We start from the raw sequence: 20,000 nt of genomic DNA on the forward strand, positions 1-20,000 counted from the left end.
GTGAGACGGATTTTCAACTTTATTTTCTATGTGTCTTGTCTGCCTGCCTGCCTGCCTGCCTGCCTGCCTGCCTGCCTGCCTGTCTGTCTGTCTGTCTGTCTGTCTGTCTGTCTGTCTGTCTGCCTGCCTGCCTGCCTGCCTGCCTGCCTGCCTGCCTGCCTGCCTGCCTGCCTGCCTGCCTGCCTGCCTGCCTGCCTGCCTGGCTGTCTGCCTGCCTGCCTGCCTGCCTGCGTGCCTGCCTCTCAGTCTGTCTCCCTGTCTCCCTGCCTGTCTCCCTGCCTGCCTGCCTACCTGCCTGTCTCCCTGCCTGCCTGCCTGCCTACCTGTCTGTCTGTCTGTCTGTCTGTCTGTCTGTCTGTCTGTCTGTCTGTCTGTCTGTCTGTCTGTCTGTCTGTCTGTCTGTCTGTCTGTCTGCCTGCCTGCCTGCCTGCCTGCCTGTCTGTCTGTCTGTCTGTCTGCCAGCCTTCCTACCTGCCTTCCTGCCTGTCTGACTGTGTCTGTCTGTGTGTCTCCTATCATCTGACTCCTAATACTGAGATATAATAAAGAAAATAAAAATAAATGTATATACCTAAAAGATCATGAAAAAGAAGAAAAGGCAAAAATAAATAAAAGGAAAACATGATACAAATGAGGAACAAAAGTAGCTAAAGGAAAGATGAAAACTGGGCAAAAAAGGAAGAAAACAAAAAGATAAAGGCAGATATGAAAAAGAGAGAAAAAAATAAAAAACAGGATGAGATTTTCAAAAAGTACAAATGGAAGATAAATCGAGATAAAAAATAAATAAATAAATAAATAACAAGAGGCATGACTGACAAATAAGGTAGATAAATAAAATGAGACAAAAAAGATAAATAACAGGAAGCATGAATGACAAAAAGGGAGATAAATATAAAGAAAGCATAAAAATTAAATTTTAACAAAGGCAGAGAAAATGAAATCATGAAAATCAGTACAAAGGGAAGTTACACAAATGAACAAAAAATGAAAATAAGGAAAAGAAAGATGTACAAAAGGAGATGAAGAAAGTAAGTAGGAAAAAAAAGATAATTGGGGGGAAAAGGGGATGTAAACAAAATAAAGAGATGATAAAGAGAAAAAAAAGAATATAAAGAGAAGAGAAAGAAGGAACATAAAGAAGGAAAACAATAAGAAGAGACAGAGAGAGACAGATGAAAGAGGGTGGCACATTCTGCAGTCTCAAATACCGAGGCCCTGGCTTCCTTCACATATATCACCTTTAGCATACCTTTCCTCTCTCTCTTATTTACAATACTTTTTATTACTATTATACAGAGTCCATGATGCAGATATATTCACAGGCTGAATATGACTTTTTTTTTTTTTTTTTTTTTTTTTTCTATTCATACAGAGCCCCCACACAGTGAATGAGAGTGCTAGTCTGACTGTCCCTTTTTTTCTTTCTTTTTCTCTTACTCTCTTCATATCTTGTTTCATCCATTTTCTTTATCACTTTAGTCACTATTACATTTCCTTTATCTTTTTCTACATTCCTTTTTCTCTTGCTCACTCCCTCTCAGTAAGAGTAATCCTATATATAAACCAATGCAGATTCCAATCTTTCCATTCAAACAATAAAATAAAATAAAAAGTAAAACAAAAGTCACAAGACGAATAGGACAAGCAACAAAACGGACCTAATTTCACACCGTTTGATCATATTTCATCAGTTAATTTTTAATATTTCCAGCACTGCAATAAATGTTTAACTTTAGTGGAGTAAGATGGAAATATGTTGACATATATTTTAAGGAAAATTTATTAACTGAAACTGATATATATGCTTTAAGGCAAATAAATATATCGAGACTAAAATACACATATACAATGCAAAAATTCTTAAAGATATGAAAGTACTGTACATATGAACTGACATGAATAAAATACTTGTAATACTTGCCTTTGTATTTCATGAATAATATTGTAAATGACCGACAGAAACTTACTTTACATTGCGTATATATAAATATACATAAACACAAGTACACACAGACCTATACATGCATACGTACATATATACACCAATCATCATCTACATAATAGCTCCACCCCCCACCCCCCCCACACATGCACACAAATCAACAAATACATCACTCATACATACTTATCGCCCACTTTCCTTTGTATTATTCCTTATCTATATAAATATATTGGTGTATACAAGTAAACGTTACTACATATAAGAGTGCACATGTATGCATGCGATTATGCATATATTTATTTTTTCATGTCTTTGTTAGGCTCCATCTGTCTATTGTAACTATTGTGCATCCAATGAATTCAAAACATTCTACATTCAATAATATCCAATTTGCTAATCTGGAATGTATTTTTTGGTATATTCTTTTTTTTAAATGGTAGAACCAAATTTTTTTTTGCAATGTTAAAAAGTGTACAACCACAAAATGTTATTGTTAGCATCTCTGATGATTCTATTTAATATTAATTGAATAAGCAGAGGTTGAAATCTGCCTTGGACAAAATTGTATTACCAGCCATCATAAATTCATTGCCTCAAATCTATTTCAGGAACCAAAGCATCTTGAATCTGTCATCTAAGGTTATCTGTGCACTTCTTATAACCTATACCGCCTAGAAATTCACTTCCCGACAACCCTTGGATAATCTCAAGGTAATCCAAATTCCCAAGATAGCAGCAGTTAGAAAATATGTTATACTGAAAGGGCTAACATTATGAAAAATATGCATGTTCATAGAAATATAGTAAATCATTCCATAGACTCTGCTATATCAGTAACGTATACAAATATAATGACAAAAATATTAATTGCGTTTTTCATCTACACACCCAATACAATGATCTACAATCTTCTTTGTCTCCCCTCCTGTCAGCACCATAGTGATTTGTCAAAATATATGCACTTAGTTCAAATTCCATTTTGCCAGAATGTATTTCATGGTAATTCATTGACATTTTACAAACATTTCTCCACGTATGGAGAAACTGTCAATCACTTGAGGCTGCACCATATCATGTTGAACTTGAACCCTGAAGTCTGACAGAACTCGATCAGGTATACTTGCACTTTTCAATGTTCAATCTGAGCTAACTCAATCAAGCACAGCCTCTCAAAATCTGTCTGAAAATTTTACCCCATTTTTTCACTGTCCGTATAAGGAAGAGTGTAAAAACTTCTGGTATATAAGTGAAAAATTAGAAGCATGGCATGTATAAATTTACACCACTTTATATGCTTTTAGTTGTGGCATACACAGTATTTTAGGATATAGCTTATTTTTGAGGGGCTGTGTCTCCTAAATCACCACATTTACTGCTACACAAGTGAAAAGCTATTTAGTATTCTATACTGAGCATGGCATGTGCGTACTTGTCACTTTGCATATGGGTCCGGTTCACCAAGATGTGCTTACACATCATCCAAAGGGTTAATGCCTAACACACACACACACATATATATATATTATATATATATATATATTTATATTTATATATATATATATATATATATATATATAATGTTCTGCTTTCCAAGATAACTATAGGTTTTGTCAACTTGCATGTCTTTTATTTGCATGCCTTTTGTAATTATTTCCCAATCTCTCTCATCCACATGGGGTAACTCTAGTGCCTTTTTCCAGGTTTGATGCTCTATTGTGTGGTAAACATTTGATATATGCTACAGTGAAATATACATTTTTTGGTGAAAATGAAGAAGCAGACAAGTTGTATGATTAGCAATTCTATAAGTTAAAAAAGAAAAAAAATCTGGGTAGAGAATACTATATACTCTAATCTACGCAACCTGTGCTTGATTACATTGGCTCTGTCTTAAACTCAAGGCTAGAATCAGATGCCCCAACTGGAAATACTGTCAAAGCTTAGACTGGTACCATATTTGATGATGAGTCCTTAGCGGAGTCAAGGAAACGATGAGGTATTTTTATCTGCAGAAAAAGTGCAGGGGTCTCATAAGTGACCAAATTATATCAGAATAAAAGGAAATCACAAATCTATAAACTGTGACAACCATAGTTTTTGATACCTGCAGACCTCAGTTTTATGTACTAGAATATGTATGTCTGCACTAGTATAACAAAAAGTTCTTAACAGTGCAGCACCAAACCTGGATATATTAACCATTGTGTATAAGTAAACTTAAGTCATATTTACCCCCCCAAAATGTGTAAAAAAAAATAATAATAATAATTAATGAAAAGGGAGGGGGAGGGGGGAGGTTGACTAAACTCTAGTGGCTTTTAAGGTGTGTAGGGAGAAGTTACCCAGGCACACAGAAGACCTAATGAGGTTGCAAAAGGTATAGGAATGGGAAGGGGCAGAGGCTTCCTTTTCCGTGCCCTTGTGGCTATGGGAAAGACGACTGACAAAGTATGATCTAATGCCATGCACTCATGACTTCCCATTCACATAAAGAAGCTTGAGATCTAATTTTGGAATTTCAATATACATTGTGACATCTGTGACAGAAAACAAGAAAGAAAATACAAATTCCTTGTGTCCACACACACCAAAATTGTGATATATCACATATATAATTTTCTTAATTTTCAATGCTTTTAGAAAGCAAAACAGGTCCCAAAGAGACATCAATTCCATTAATTGAACGCATATTACGTCTTCCTGCCTCTAGACAAGTTCAATAATGCATCGAGTGAAAGGAACCCCGAAAAAAAGTTCATATCGTGTTAATATCATATTTTCCTCTTTAAAATATCATGTGCCAACAGCATATTTCTAATTAAACCATGCAAGAAGCTCATAATCCCTTTCTAGCTTCGTAAATATTCCATAATCAACCTATTTTTTAACATTCATATTGCGACCCTGAGTTCCCACCCCCTTCTAAACAAGTCTTTAAAACCCTTTTAAAAACTCACCCAAATAGAGATCCTAGAAAGCCTTTGGACGAGGTGAGCTTCTTCTCAGCCTCGGCCATCAGCTGCATCGCCTTCTGCTCCGCGTCAGCCATCGTGAAGAGGGAAAAAAAGATGAAAATTCGAGCTTCACGTTAGCCTCCTTTCTTGAACGAGTGACAAGGCTCGTCTGCCTCTTCAAACAATACGGTTTGGTGTCGTAGTGTGATTTTGTTTTCAACTATGGTCTTGTATCGCTTAATTGAGCTTTTTAAAAGTTCGAAGTCTTTTCCTTTCCTTGACTCTCCGTCTTATAAAGGATATAACCTTATAGAAGAGAAAGGGTCATATCGTCTATAGGGAGTATTGACTAATCGATTGTATCAAAGACTTTATACGAAGGAAAGGCAAGTTCCCCCTTTTGTCGAAATCAAAAACACGAACATTCGCTCATCGTTCAGCGCCATCTATTGAGCCTACGAATAACTAAATGGAAAGCGCGAAATAAGCTCTGCTTGATGCGCTAGTGTAAGCAACGTCATTAATATGCATTTTGACTTTAATATCAGATGTTACATTGATAATTTTATTTATTTGTGCGAGGTTTTTATGTATGGTTATTTGGTCAAATGAATGATACCATCATACATAATTGGTAGTATATTCTGAATTAATGATCGTGTATCATATCGTGTTTTCATACTAGTGTGGCAAATAAAGCATAGTATTTTTTCATGCTTAAACGATTCCTACATGCTTAGACCTGGAACAGGTTTAGTTTATTACTCTAACAGGAGAGCCGGATTTATTATTATTATTATTATTATTATTATTATTATTATTATTATTATTATCATCATTAGTATAATCATTATCATTATCATTATCATTATCATTATCATTATTATTATTACTATTACTATTACTATTACTATTACTATTACTATCATTATCATTATCATTATCATTATCATTATCATTATCATTATCATAATCATTATCATTATCATTATCATTTTCATTATTATCATCATCATTATCATTATCATTATCATTATTATTATTATTATTATCATTATTATTATATTATTATTATTATTATTATTATTTTTATTACTATTGCTGTTGTTATTATTATTGCTTTACTTACAAATTTGCCATATGACACAAAAGCAAGGCTCTATTACACATGCATTAGTTGGAGTTCTTCAAGTGAGATTAGTAAAAAATATATATTAAAAAGAATAGTATTACCTAAATTTAATATCTATAAAAATATCAGTTTTCATATACTTAACTCAACAGTTTAGTCACTAAGTGTTTACAAAATCATTCTAGGTGTCTATACACTCTTCATTTTCCAATAACATTAGTCGAACAAATTGGTGTAACTCGATTATCTGCTGCTTTTATTCAGTCACATTCTTGTACTTCCCTATCCTCCAGGAAAAGAATGAAAACCCGTCTTTGATTTAGTTTAAGTATAACATTCGCAAGCACAACAACTACAATCTTCTAATTTTTTCAAAGCGTGAAATAGGGGAAAATATTCGTCTGACATAAACAAACAGACGAAACAGTAACAACGATCAGCGCCATCTGTTGAGTATACTACAAATTATCACAAGTCCGAGGTCGGTCTTTCCCTTCTTATATGATATTTGGGTTGTATACGCGGAATCTCTTCAATAGATAACATTACGTCACAGGACATAGAAAAGCATATTTCCCTTCAAAGACACTAAATTTCATCTATATTTCTAACCTACATTAGGCTATGTAACGCTTATTATTACATTACAAAAGTGCGATGTCACTTTTTGCGTATATCCTGATTTTAAAAGTTATTTTCACATGAAATTGGTTACCTCATTTTCAACTCTTACAAGGAAAATAATACTAAATTAAGGAGGGAAAATATTTATAAAAGTGATGAACAAAGACATTCTTTATGTGAAGGTGTGAAATAAGGAATGTTCTAGAAAATTGTATGGACTGTCAGAACTGCCTATATCGCACCTTCAGACTGGAACAAAAAATAAAATGTTGCAAATATTAAAATGTGTTACCTTCTCTTAAAACATGTAATATTAACATGATTTAAGAAAACAAAACAATGATATCTGCGCATCAAATATCAGAATTCGCATTCAAATATCCGACAACCCCTTTGGTGTAATGACTATTAGAAATAGATATAGAAAGAAGATAAATGGATACTCATTACTAAAATTCCGTGCTTCTCACCCTTTAAAAATAATGCTATACGTAAATAACACGAAGAGTATTTCTGCGAACCGATTTGATGTGTGTGTGTGTGCGTGTGTGTGTGTGTGTGTGTGTGTGTGTGTTTGTGTGTGTGTGTGTGTGTGTGTGTGTGTGTGTGTGTGTGGTGTGTGTGTGTATTATAATTATTATTATTATTATTATTATCATTATTATCATTGTCATTTTAATCATTAATATTATACATGTATTATTATATATGTATACATTTCTGTTCATATATATATACATATGTATATATATGTATATATACATATATATACATATATATGTATATATCTACATATGTGTGTATATATATACATATATATAGATATATATACGTATATATAAATATATATATACATATATATACATATATATATAAATATATATATACGTATATAAAAATATATATACATATATATATATATGTGTGTGTGTGTGTGTGTGTGTGTGTGTGTGTGTGTGTGTACATATATGTGTGCATGTGTGTGTATATATGTGTATATATATACAAATATATACATATATATGAATATGTAAATATTTGTATGTATGTATGCATATCATCATCATCATCATTTGGGAGCTAACGCCGGCAGGGGAGTATAGCCGTATCCACCATTTGCTTCCACCTACGAGGGTCCCTCATGGCGAGCCGCCAGGCAGGGGCCCGGCCCATCTCTAGTTCCTCACGACAGGTTTGATCGATCTGCCCAAGCCACGACCTTCTCGGTCGTCCCACAGGCCTCTTCCACCCAGGGTTGTCTCGGACAGAAACAACCTGGTGGGCACGATCATCCTGCGGGAATCGAGTCAAGTGGCAAGTAACGGATTGTGCAAGTAACAGGTCCTGTACCGGTCTCACAGTGCAGCCGTTGGTTGGACACATGGTCCCGCCAACTGTACCCCATGATCCGGCACAAGGATCTATTACAAAAGGCATCAAGACGAGATTCCAAAGCACAAGATAGCGTCCAAGTTTCACTACCATATAGTAAAAGTGGCAGTATCAGGGCCTTGGAAACACGTAGCTTGGTCCTTCTGCACAGGTACCGGCATCTCCAAATACTCTTGTCGAGAGATATAATGACCCCTGATGCCAGGCCAATCCGTCTACTGACTTCCTGGTCTGACAGCCCAGAGTCGTGAACTGCACTACCGAGGTATATAAAACTCTCTGTGACTTCGATGTTTTCACCGCAAGCACGTACCGACTGCACAGGGTCTCCTAGTAGGCCCCCAAAATCCTGGATCTTGGTCTTGGTCCAGGAGACCTCTAGCCCCAGGGGCTTCGCTTCATTGCTAAATACATCAAGAGCCACCACTAGTGTTTCCAGAGATTCAGATAGAATGGCAACATCATCAACAAACTCAAGGTCTGTAACCTTGATATTGCCCGGAGTTGTTCCACAGTGACTTTGGACAGTAGCTCTACCCAGTATCCAATCCATGCAAGTGCTGAAAAGTGTTGGTTCGACAGGTCCCCACCACACTTTGCAGCACTTTCAGTGCCTGTATACAGGTTTGCTATTAATCCAATAATCCTTGTTGGAATTCCTCTTAGCCTCAGGATCTCCCAGAGTGATTTGCGATGAACCGTATCAAACGCCTTCTTGAAGTCGATGTAGGCTGCGAGCAGCCCACATCCGAACTCACGACGGCGCTCTACAATGACTTGAAGCGCCAGGATGCAGTCTATTGTGGACTTACCAGGAGTGAATCCAGATTGCTCCGGCCTTTGGTGCCTCAGCAGGTGGTCTCCGATACGTCTCAGTAGGATGTGTGCGAGTACCTTGCCTGGTACACTGAGTAGTGTAATGCGTCTGTGATTGCTACAGTCCCACTGATCACCTTTCCCCTTCCAGAGAGGGATGACCACATCCCTCAGCAGGTCAGGGGAATGGTACCAGTCTGCCAGATGACAGACAGGACTGCATGCAGGCCCTTTGCCATAATTTCTCCACCAGCCTTTAAAAATTCAGCTGGGATACCACAAACACCTGCTGCTTTACCACTCTTCAGCTTGGAGATCGCCCCCCTGACTTCAGTCAGGAAGGGTGGATCCTCGCTGATGGGTGGGTCTGGCAGAGGAATCTCAAAATTCCCTGCATCCATGTTAACTGTTGGTGGATCAACCTGATACAACTGCTCAAAATACTCAGTACACACACACACACACACACACACACACACACACACACACACACACACACACACACACACACACACACATATATATATACATATATATATATATATATACACACACACATATATATATATACACACACACACACACACATATATATATATATATATATATATATATATATATATATATGTATATATATATATATATATATATACGTGTGTGTGTGTGTGTGTGTGTGTGTGTGTGTGTGTGTGTGTATGTGTGTGTGTGTGTGTGTGTGTGTGTGTGTGTGTGTGCAGTGTATATCTATCTCTATATATATACAAATATATATATACATATAAATGTATATGTACATATATATACACACAAACACACAAACACACACACACTCACACACACACACACACACACACACACACACACACACACACACACATACACACACATACACACACGCGCGCGCGCGCGCATACATATACATATACAGGCACACCCACCCACAGGCGCACACACAGAAACACACATACACACGCAAACACACACGCACATGCACGCACGCACGCACTCTCTCCCTTTCTGAAGAAGGCGCCAGCGAAGGGGGGGGGGGGGGGGGGTCTCGGCAATATTTAAGGATTTCTGCAACTTTTGCAATCGAGGGTGCGGTGGCCGAGTAGTTATAGCTTCGAACTTTTGGATTGGTCGACAAATCCAGGTTCGAGAGTTCGAGTCCCGGCTGGCACCTTGTTCCCTTGGGATCATACGACCCAGGGCCCGGCATGGTTGTAGTGGGACTATTCGCCCACTCCTTGTCCTACCACGGTACCCCCCCCCCCCCTCCTCTTTTGGTATGACGAGTCCATGGCATGTTTCAGATTCAATGAACCCAGTGGAAAATGGGCACCGAGAAGTACGAGGTTTATTGTCCTTTTAAGTATCATGTATTTTATTCAACCTAAAAATGCTGGGTGCCGCCAGTAAGCATTGTACGCACACGTACGTGGCCTTAGCTACGTAAATGCTAAGAGATTTGCCATTGTCATGCCCAGTAATTTGTGTGAGGACACTGTCTCACCAGGAGGATGGTGTCACGTATAATAAGTTGTAATTGTGACCAGGTTTTGCAACACAACTGGATGGCGTCTGCTAGTGACGTCATGCTAGTGGTTTGCCATGCCGTCATTAGTAACGTCATAAACCGTGACAAGGCAGCCACTTACGGGTATCCGTAAAATAGAAAATAGATAAGCGTCCGATAGAAAACAGATAAGCGTCCGATGGAAAATAGATAAGCGTCCGATAGAAAATTGATTTTCCGATAGAAAATAGATATGCGTCCGATAGAAAACAGATTATCGTCCGATAGAAAATAGATTAGCGTCCGATAGAAAACAGATTAGCGTCCGGTAGAAAATAGATTAGCGTCCGATAGAAAATAGATAAGCGTCCGATAGAAAACATTAGCGTCCGATAGAAAACAGATAAGCGTCCGATAGAAAATAGATAAGCGTTCGATAGAAAACAGATAAGCGCCCGATAGATAGCAGATAAGCGTCCGATAGAAAAAAGATAAGCGTCCGACAGAAAACAGATAAGCGTCCGATGGAAAATAGATAAGCGTCCGATAGAAAATGTATTTTCCGATAGAAAATAGATAAGCGCCCGATAGAAAATAGATAAGCGACCGATAGAAAATAGATAAGCGCCCGATAGAAAATAGATAAGCGATAAAAAATAGATAAGCGTCCGATAGAAAATAGATTAGCGTTCGATAGAAAACAGATAAGCGTCCGATGGAAAATAGATAAGCGTCCGATAGAAAATGTATTTTCCGATAGAAAATAGATAAGCGCCCGATAGAAAACAGATAAGCGTCCGATGGAAAATAGATAAGCGCCCGATAGAAAATAGATAAGCGACCGATAGAAAATAGATAAGCGACCGATAGAAAATAGATAAGCGATAGAAAATAGATAAGCGTCCGATAGCAAACAGATGAGCGTCCGATAGAAAATAGATAAGCGTCCGATAGAAAACAGATAAGCGCCCGATAGAAAATAGATAATAGATAGAAAATCTACTGCTTTGTGGCATCTTTAAAATGAAAAGGCTTCGGGAGTCAATCCTGAGCATAAATCCGGGGCCGGAGTCCCTTAGGCAGTTCATTATCACTTCCGACCACGTTCTGGCAACTCCTGCGACGCCGCTGGTGCTAAACTGCATCGGTCTTTGCCATTCATTTGGATCCAACAGGTGCGTGGAGAGAGGGAGCTTGCTGCATTATCAACAGCTTGCTCCTCACATTCTTATTCTTATTATTTTATTATTATTGTTATTATCATTATTATCAATATTATTATTATTGTTATTATTATGTTATTATTATTGTTATTATTATTATTATTACTATTGTTATTATTATCATTTACATTTATTTTCATCATTTTTATTTCTTTTATCGTCGTTATTATCGTTATCATTTTTATCATTATTATTATTACTGCTATTATTTTAGTATTAACATTACTGTTATTATCAATATTATTATTATTATTATTTATTATAATGATAATAATGATACTAATAATGATATTGATAATAATAAGAACAGTAATAATAATAATGATAATACTAATTATTATTATTATTATTATTATTATTATTATTTATCATAATGTTAATAACGATAATAATAATAATATTGATAATAATAATAACAGAAATAATAATAATAATAATAATTATTATTATTATTATTATTATTATTAATATGATTGTTATCTTGATCCTTATTATTACCATTAATATAATTATCCTTTTTATTATCATTATTATTATTATCATTATTATTATTATTATCATTACTATTATTATTATTCTATATATCATTATTATTATTTTCATTATCATTATATTTATCATTATTATTATCCTTATGATCATTATCATTATTATTATTATTACTATTATTATTGTCAATAATACTAGTAGTAGTAGTAGTATAAATTATTTGTATCATTATTATTAATATTATTTTTATTATTAATTTCATCATTGTTATTTTTTTATCATTAACGCTATTACTATTATTATCATAATTATTTCTGTTTCGGGTAAGGAAGTATTTTTTTGCGCATAAAGTGTCGTTTGTGGATTTTCAAAATGGTTAACAGTCGGAACAAATAAATGTACAATATATTAAAGGTCATATAGCATTAAGATAAAGTATTGTGGCGAAAAAGGGTAAAGTTTAGTCAACAATTAGGATAAGTGGACAGGAAAAAGGGATGAAGAAGAGAAGGGAAAGGAAAGGAGGAGAAAAGAGAAAATTGGCTGAGGCAGGGGCAGAGGTCCAAGGCAGGGCTGATCCCTACATTGGGCTTCAGTCTCCACGACAACAACGAGCAAGGGAGATTGGGGTGGTATTATATTATTATTATATTTATCACTATTATTACTATTGTTATTGTTATTGCTATTAGTATCATTATTATTATTATTATCATTATTATTATTATTATCATTATTATTATCATCACTATTATTATTGTTATTATCATTGGTACTCTTGTTATAATTATTATTATCATCATTAGTACTATTGTTATTATCATTATCGTCATTAATATAATTAATATCATTATGATTATCATTAAAATTATCATTATTATTATAATCATTATTAATATCATTATTATTACTATTATTACTGTTATCGTCATGATTATCATTATTGCTATTATCGTCAGTATTATCATTATTATTATTATCATCATTATTATTGCTGATATTGTTATTATTATCATTACCATTACTATTATTATCATCATTATTATTATCATTATCATCATCAACATCTTTCTCATCATCATCAAAATCATTATCATTAGTATTAGTATCATCACACTACTATCGTCCTCATTCTTATCAATAACGCTATTTATATTTCACTCCGGATGGGAAGCGAAGCGAACTCTCTTCTCTCTGGGACCTCTGAGCGACTCCACGCTAAGAGCGACAGAAACGAGGAAGAAGGGGTGGGTGGGGGTGGGGGGGGGGAGGGGAGTTGGAAACCCTGCGGAGAGACACGCCTGATACAATTTCGTTCTATCGTTCCTTGCCATTTTAATGTTCAGGAAGAGCGTGGGTACTTGTTTTTACATTTTCTTACTCGTCTACTTTGTGCTGCTCTTCTACCGAGACTTGTAATATGCCTATGAAGCATATTACAATGGATATCTGCAGCTATCAAATTCTTGACGTTCAGGCTACTGTCTTCGTAATCATTAGATGCCACGCAAACAAGGGAGACTTGGCCTGGATCCAACGCAGTAATGAGTTGTGATCCGTAAGTATTATGGGAATCTCTGGTAGCTGGAAAACAAAGGCCATCTCTCTGTAAATGACATATAACAGCCATGGAGGAGTTTGGGTATGTTGTGGTTCTGCGGAAGTAAATGTCTTTACTAAGGTGTATATAGAGTTTAGTTGTACTGGTTTGACACTCATCCGATTTCTGATTGTTTATTGGCCCTCTACTTATGAACACTACTAAACCGTTGTCCCTAAACCACTCATCTATTAAACTTACAAAAAAAAAAAAAAAAAAATGACTTCTAACGCAACTTCAAAATATTTACAAGCGAGATGGACAAGGATTCAGATCATGTACTGTTGTGAAGTCTTTCCCTATTCGGAACTGGGTCAGCCAATTTTATTGATTTATTATTTTTTTTCTACCGGGTCAACATCTAAGGTCATTAGCGGCGTATTCAAAATACAGCAACAGGATGGGGCTTGGGAGTGTTACAATAAAATATTATGGCAAAAAGAGTGAGTCAACGATTAAAGTAAGTGGACAAGACAAAAAGGGGATGAAGGAAAAGGAAAAGGAAGGGTTCAAGGCAGGGGTGATCCCCTGCATAGGGCCTGTCTCCGTCTCCTAAGCCCCCCCCCCACTCCCCCACGACAATAAGCTAGGGATTGGGGTGGGGGTCAGCCCTTATTTAACTAGGCAATCGATCTGTCTGTCCTTGGTCTTTTCTTTACTTCAACTCAATAAAGATATCACTTTTCATGTTAAATATTGTTCTTACGCAAGTAAAGCGGAGTTTCCTTTGTAATCAAATAGAAATCGTTTCAAATACATACTGATATCTTTACTAAATTCACACAATATGCTTCCCTTCCAAGCTCTTTATTCATAATATTCCTCAGCCATCTTTTTTTAATGCCATGAGATATTCTTAATGTCTTTTTTTTTGGGGGGGGGGGATGGGGAGGTATTTTACTTGGTAATCTTGATCTAATTATTATTTTTTGAGTTTTTGTGATATAACTGGGGTATACAATTAAGGACTGGTCTATAGATCTCAGTTGCAAGTAATTCTATATAAGATACTTTTGCTGAAGCAAACTGAAAAATTTAACTTCCTTGATATTGCTGTTAATTGAGTACAGCTTCTCACTGATATCAGGTTTCTATTTCTATATTTTCTCATTCTGACTGTCTTGATAAAGAAATACATCTAAAGAGAGATTCACTTTATTAACCCCAAAATGTACAGGATCACACCTTTGTATCACAGAGTTTGTTGGACACATCTAGCATCAACATACATTTTGCAAACACTACTACAAAATATCAATTTATATATACACACATGCTTCAGATGCCAGTATTTGAAGCTGTATTAAACTTTCCACTTGGGTGTATTACCAGACCCATTTATGTCCAATAACAGGGAAAGCCCATGCATCAGGGTGTCCATAGTGAGGGGTGTCTTTTGCAAAATCCTGCTCACTCCATCTGAAAATTGGTTGCTGGTCATAAGTGGGTCCATTCACAGCCAAAAACTTTAGACTGCTGGCCATGCTCGAAGTGGTCATCTTCATGTCTGTACCCCCGTGTGACCTGTGGCCTAGAGCTCCAAAGGGGTATGTCCCATTCTTAGGGTTAAGGTCATTCCTGGCAGAAATGGCATTCTCAGCACTGAATGGAGGAGTGCAGTTGCAGCGGGAGAGGGGGTCGTGCTGAAAGTCATTGTAGCGCATCAGCTTAATCATGGAGCGGATGTTCTTTACTTTCACGTGGTCCCTCTTGAAAATAAGAGCTCTCGGGGTTTTATCATAAGTGAACCAGTCCCCATAACGTTTAACCATAGCAGGAGCCCCACTCATGTTGAAGATCTCAGGGTAGAATGGGACATTGTAACTTGGCCAGTAAGATTGAGAACGTAGGAAGTGAGACTGGTCGCCTGACAGTACAATGCCTGGGAGTTGCTCCAATACCCATAATGTATTAGGTCTGAAAGGATAATGATAGATAAGAAACAAAAAGTATGTAATAGTAATATCTAAGAATTCATATAAACTTTTTTTTTCTAGGCTAGTTGCATAAAGCAATACCATACTTCATGAAAGACTATACAAAAAAAGGTAAACCTAATGTTGGTCATTAAAATAATGCAAATTATTTCATGCACAGATATCTTTTCCCCCTTACTGGATCTGTTTCCTTGGTTTAAACAGCTTGTAATCAACCACCATCCACTGGTTGTTGTAAGTCCCACTATTATGCATGGAGAAGAAATTGGCCCAACTCTTTCCATCTGTGGCTAAACGATTGGCAACAATTGTCCGCATCCATTCCATCAGCTAGAAATAAAAGTGTCATACAGAATTCTGTAGACTTGAAAGGAGATTTGTGCAACCATCCAAGACACCTGTATAAACTAAGAAACTCAAGCAATCACATTTTTGGAAATATTCTTCATAACCATTTATTTAACTAATATTACAAATATGAAGATGTAAATAGAAATAATAAGCTCATAAAACATAATCACAAATATAAGCAATACTTTCTGAACTTATTGATTAAATGGACAAGAGATTCCCAAAGATGATAAATCTAATATTTTGAGGTTTATAAATGTTATTAGATATAACTAAACAAAATTAAAAGATAGTTGGATAGTAAAGTAATATGAAGACTGACAACAGTAATCTCTAGACCTCTCCTAAATAGTGAGAAATACTAAAGCTGCACTAAATAAGAATAACTAAAACTTTAGAATATATTAAACCTTTTTGGGATCCCATGAGAACTTGTAACCCACTGCTGGGTCAAAAAGGTTCTATCCAAACATGTCACAACATAGCAAGTAACGGATGAATACCAAATTCACCCATTGCCACTGGGGATGGTATGTACTTATATGTCATGTCCACTGTTATTTTAGTTTATCAACTGTGTTTACATATAGCTGGGTCCATGAGTGTTTAGTCACCATGGAGTCAGTTATTACTCTTATCTATCTTGCCTGTTTCCCCCTTTTCTACATTTTTGGAAATATTCTTTTTACTTTGTTACTATTAGTATTGTACATAACATTATAATAATCATCATGTCAATACTAGTAAAAGTATCAATATTAAAAATGTTAGAAGAAAAAACAAACTCAAGAAAAAAGGAAATCAGGAAAAGTCACCTAATGGACTCCTTGGTGACAAAGCACTTGTGGAGTCATCTATATGTAAACACAATTTAAAAAAGCAAAACTACTGTGGATATTACATGTTCCTAGTGGCAAAGATGACAACTTTATGAGTGGCTTCCATATGTCAGATTCACTTGGAAGCTATGCTACTGAAAAGACACCCCCAGTTATCCACAGGGAAATTCCTCTGAAACTTATCATGGGCAAGAGGTTTATGACCTGAACTTTGTATTGCACTACTGCCTTGTCAAAATCACAAGGGAAAGACTTGCTACACACTCTTCCAATGTTAAAGGAGATATAAAAAAGAAAAAGGAGGTTCAGGAACCTCTTTAAAACAAGAAATAAGAAAACACAACATCCACTAACCTCTCCAGTTGCAGTGACATTCTTCCACAGTGCTGGGTTGCCATTACCAATGGTAGTTTCCAGAGTGGTAAGTCCCGATGAGAGGATGTAGAAGTCGTCTCCAGATGATAGGATTCCTGGATATGATGAGAATGCAACCGTGTGGCCAGGGATAGTGTCACTGGGGTCAGATGATCCCGTTCGTCGGAAGGGTAGAATGTACTTTTTCTGAACTCTTAGCATGGATTGGTACCTGATGTTGAACAGAGTTAATTTTTTTGTATTTAGTTAGATCAACTGGATTATTATAATAAAAAATCACTGATGAATAACAGACTACATAAACTGGGAAATGACAAGATTATTTACAGAACCAAGAAATTAGAATTAAGAAATGACATGAAAAATTAAATACAAAAGTGAAATGAAAAAAAAAAAAGGAAAGTCTCACAAATATAGCTTATCTTTTTACTCATTTACATCTCAGTCAATTTCCATCCTGGATTTATGACTTTTGGTACTTGAAATTCTTTATAAACAACAAGTCTTCTAGAAAAAGAAAGACAATGAAGAAGAAAAACGTGTATATATAAATCAAGTATTAGGGCTATTTCCCTTCACTCAATCTCCCTATCCTTCCCTCCTACACCTACCATGTGGTACATTATCAGTAAAAATGATAATGATAATAAAAGCAAAAAATAAACCCCTAACAAGTTCTCACCCCTTACAAAACCCCAAAACTTACGTGTTCCAGGTGACGTGGGAGACATAAAGGTCTGTGTTGCCCGGCAGCACTTTGACAAGAGCAGAGCAGTGTCCATCTCCCAAAGTTCGTCCTGACTTGACAAAATCTTCAATGCTCATGTTGCTCATGCCAGGATCCAAGGCGGATTCCAGGTCTTCGATGTCCCCCAAGAGGTTCATCCATCTTGAAGTAAAAGTGAAAGATGAGAAGGATAGAGGATGAATAAAAGAAAAAAAGAAAAATTTTAAATGACTGAGTGAATTAAGAAAAAAAAAAATCATACAGCTTAAAAGACACAAATAAGATGAAAAAGACCAAGTTGGATCATAATAAGGTGAATAGGGGTAATGTAATAATGAAAAACAATGTAGAAGAGGAGAGAAAAAACTTGCATAACAGATCTTTAAACCATATCTGTCTCAAAAAAAATATCAATGAACGACAAATGCAAAATTTGTAATAGAAAAACTCACAAAATAGCCTCATCTGGAATAGGATATTTTCCTGTTTTGTTGTAACCATCTGCAACCCCATTCATCTGGGTCAGGATGAGATCAATCTGTTGGAAGCATTTAGGTAAATATCATGAAAGTAAATGCCATATCAGTCATGCAAGAAAGATGTAACACTTGTCAAAAATTAACAAAACTAAAAGAAAATTCACATACTTTAGATATATATAAAAGAGTTTAATTCTACATATCCTAATTAAACATGAAAAAACTATTGTGTTGGCTTCTACACTCCACTTACATTATAAAACACTGGACAAGACTGTCTTTTAAGGGCAATCATCGACTTCATCCACTGAGTATTTTTCTTCAAAAACTCCCTTAGATTGTCACAAAACTTTTGTGATTTCCATTCACAAAATCCTTCTAAGGTGTTCCTGGAAAAAAAATCAAAAGCAAAAGATATATCAAACAAGTTGTTTTGCTTGAAATTAAGAATGGCATATATTCATTCACATATCTATCTATATATCTAGGAATAAATAAACAAATATAATGGTGTCTTACTATAAAATACAATTCACAAAATGTGTAGTAGACAGTTATACAGAAAGATACACCAACTGAACAATTGCATCAACAAGTTGTTGCTAATAGAAAGAGGGGGAGGGGCAAAAGAAGAAAACAGAGGGTAATAGCAGAAAAAACAAGTAATTAGAGATGCAACATGGGATAAAAAAAAACAAAAAAAAAACAGAAATTTAACTGATGATACAGTTTTCTCCATTCAACAATATTTTACATGAACAGAATCAGACATTGTGTGAACATCACACTCTAGAACTAAATGACACACTGAAGGAGGTACTTTTATTCACTGAAAAATATGGAGCTAGCAGCAACTACCCCCTAAATCTTGTCAAATAAAATTCATATAATAAATACATTAATAATGAGTTAATCCTTAGTCATACTACAAAACACTACAACCAAATTACTACCTGTATGACTTGTATATCATGTCCCGAGAAGAAGCACCCTCGGCAAAGCCAGCCGCATATGCCTGAATCGTGTCTGGATATGCTGGGTTGGTTTCAATTTCCAAGTATCCCCATCTGAAAACAGGTTGCATTCTTGCTTAAAGGAAACATCTTGAAGTAGGATGAAATGAAATAAGTCTAATGGTAAATAATAATTGTATCAAAGTGATGTCTGTGAAAAATATTAACTATCTGAACTATGCTGTTGTCTAATTTGAACAAAATAACAGTGTATTGACATTTATGGTGAATGTCAAGAGTGATATACTGACAACTACTAATACCTATTACTTTATGTATTAATACGATGTCTATTTTACACTATTGTTTATAGAAGAAAATCTATAAATATATTCACACATACACATATACATACAGTTAAGCATAAACATAATAATGCAACCTCAGATCATACTCACCCATTTTCAAAAGTATGGTCAGTGAAATTCCCTCGTGCTACCCAGTTCTTAGTAATTCCATCATTGAGGTGGAAGTTTGTGCCATCAAATGACACACTCAGGAGTGCAGGTGAAGCTGGGATGGCAAGGACCAAGAGGACCAGGAAAGTGCTGGTACATATCCCTTGTCCTGTCATGGTTGGTTTCTTCA

At 35.7% G+C, this 20,000-nt stretch overlaps 2 protein-coding genes across 7 annotated transcripts in view; both read right to left on the reverse strand.

Annotated features, from left to right (window-relative positions):
- Window positions 1-5,092, reverse strand: part of LOC125044365 (alpha-soluble NSF attachment protein-like) — a 22,278-nt gene extending 17,186 nt beyond the window's left edge. Inside the window, exon 1 of one of the 3 annotated variants that reach the window (XM_047640995.1) lies at window positions 4,903-5,092. In XM_047640995.1, coding sequence (XP_047496951.1) covers window positions 4,903-4,994 — 92 coding nt within the window. In that variant the 5' untranslated portion in view covers window positions 4,995-5,092. The remainder of the gene's footprint in view (window positions 1-4,902) is intronic. The other 2 variants (XM_047640996.1, XM_047640998.1) reach the window with 2 other exon arrangements.
- A 9,738-nt stretch (window positions 5,093-14,830) lies between these two features.
- LOC125044326 (putative phospholipase B-like 2) overlaps window positions 14,831-20,000 on the reverse strand; it is a 6,256-nt gene continuing 1,086 nt past the window's right edge. For all 4 annotated transcript variants that reach the window (XM_047640932.1, XM_047640931.1, XM_047640933.1 and 1 more), the window contains exons 2-9: window positions 19,811-19,995; window positions 19,353-19,466; window positions 18,653-18,788; window positions 18,373-18,458; window positions 17,900-18,082; window positions 17,173-17,404; window positions 15,807-15,958; window positions 14,831-15,608 (exon numbers count right to left, since the gene is read on the reverse strand). In XM_047640932.1, the coding sequence (XP_047496888.1) occupies window positions 15,017-15,608; window positions 15,807-15,958; window positions 17,173-17,404; window positions 17,900-18,082; window positions 18,373-18,458; window positions 18,653-18,788; window positions 19,353-19,466; window positions 19,811-19,986 (1,671 nt within the window). In that variant the 5' untranslated portion in view covers window positions 19,987-19,995 and the 3' untranslated portion in view covers window positions 14,831-15,016. The remainder of the gene's footprint in view (window positions 15,609-15,806; window positions 15,959-17,172; window positions 17,405-17,899; window positions 18,083-18,372; window positions 18,459-18,652; window positions 18,789-19,352; window positions 19,467-19,810; window positions 19,996-20,000) is intronic.

The sequence above is a fragment of the Penaeus chinensis genome, chromosome 35 (genome assembly GCF_019202785.1).
Source record: "Penaeus chinensis breed Huanghai No. 1 chromosome 35, ASM1920278v2, whole genome shotgun sequence".
Lineage (NCBI taxonomy): Eukaryota > Metazoa > Arthropoda > Malacostraca > Decapoda > Penaeidae > Penaeus > Penaeus chinensis.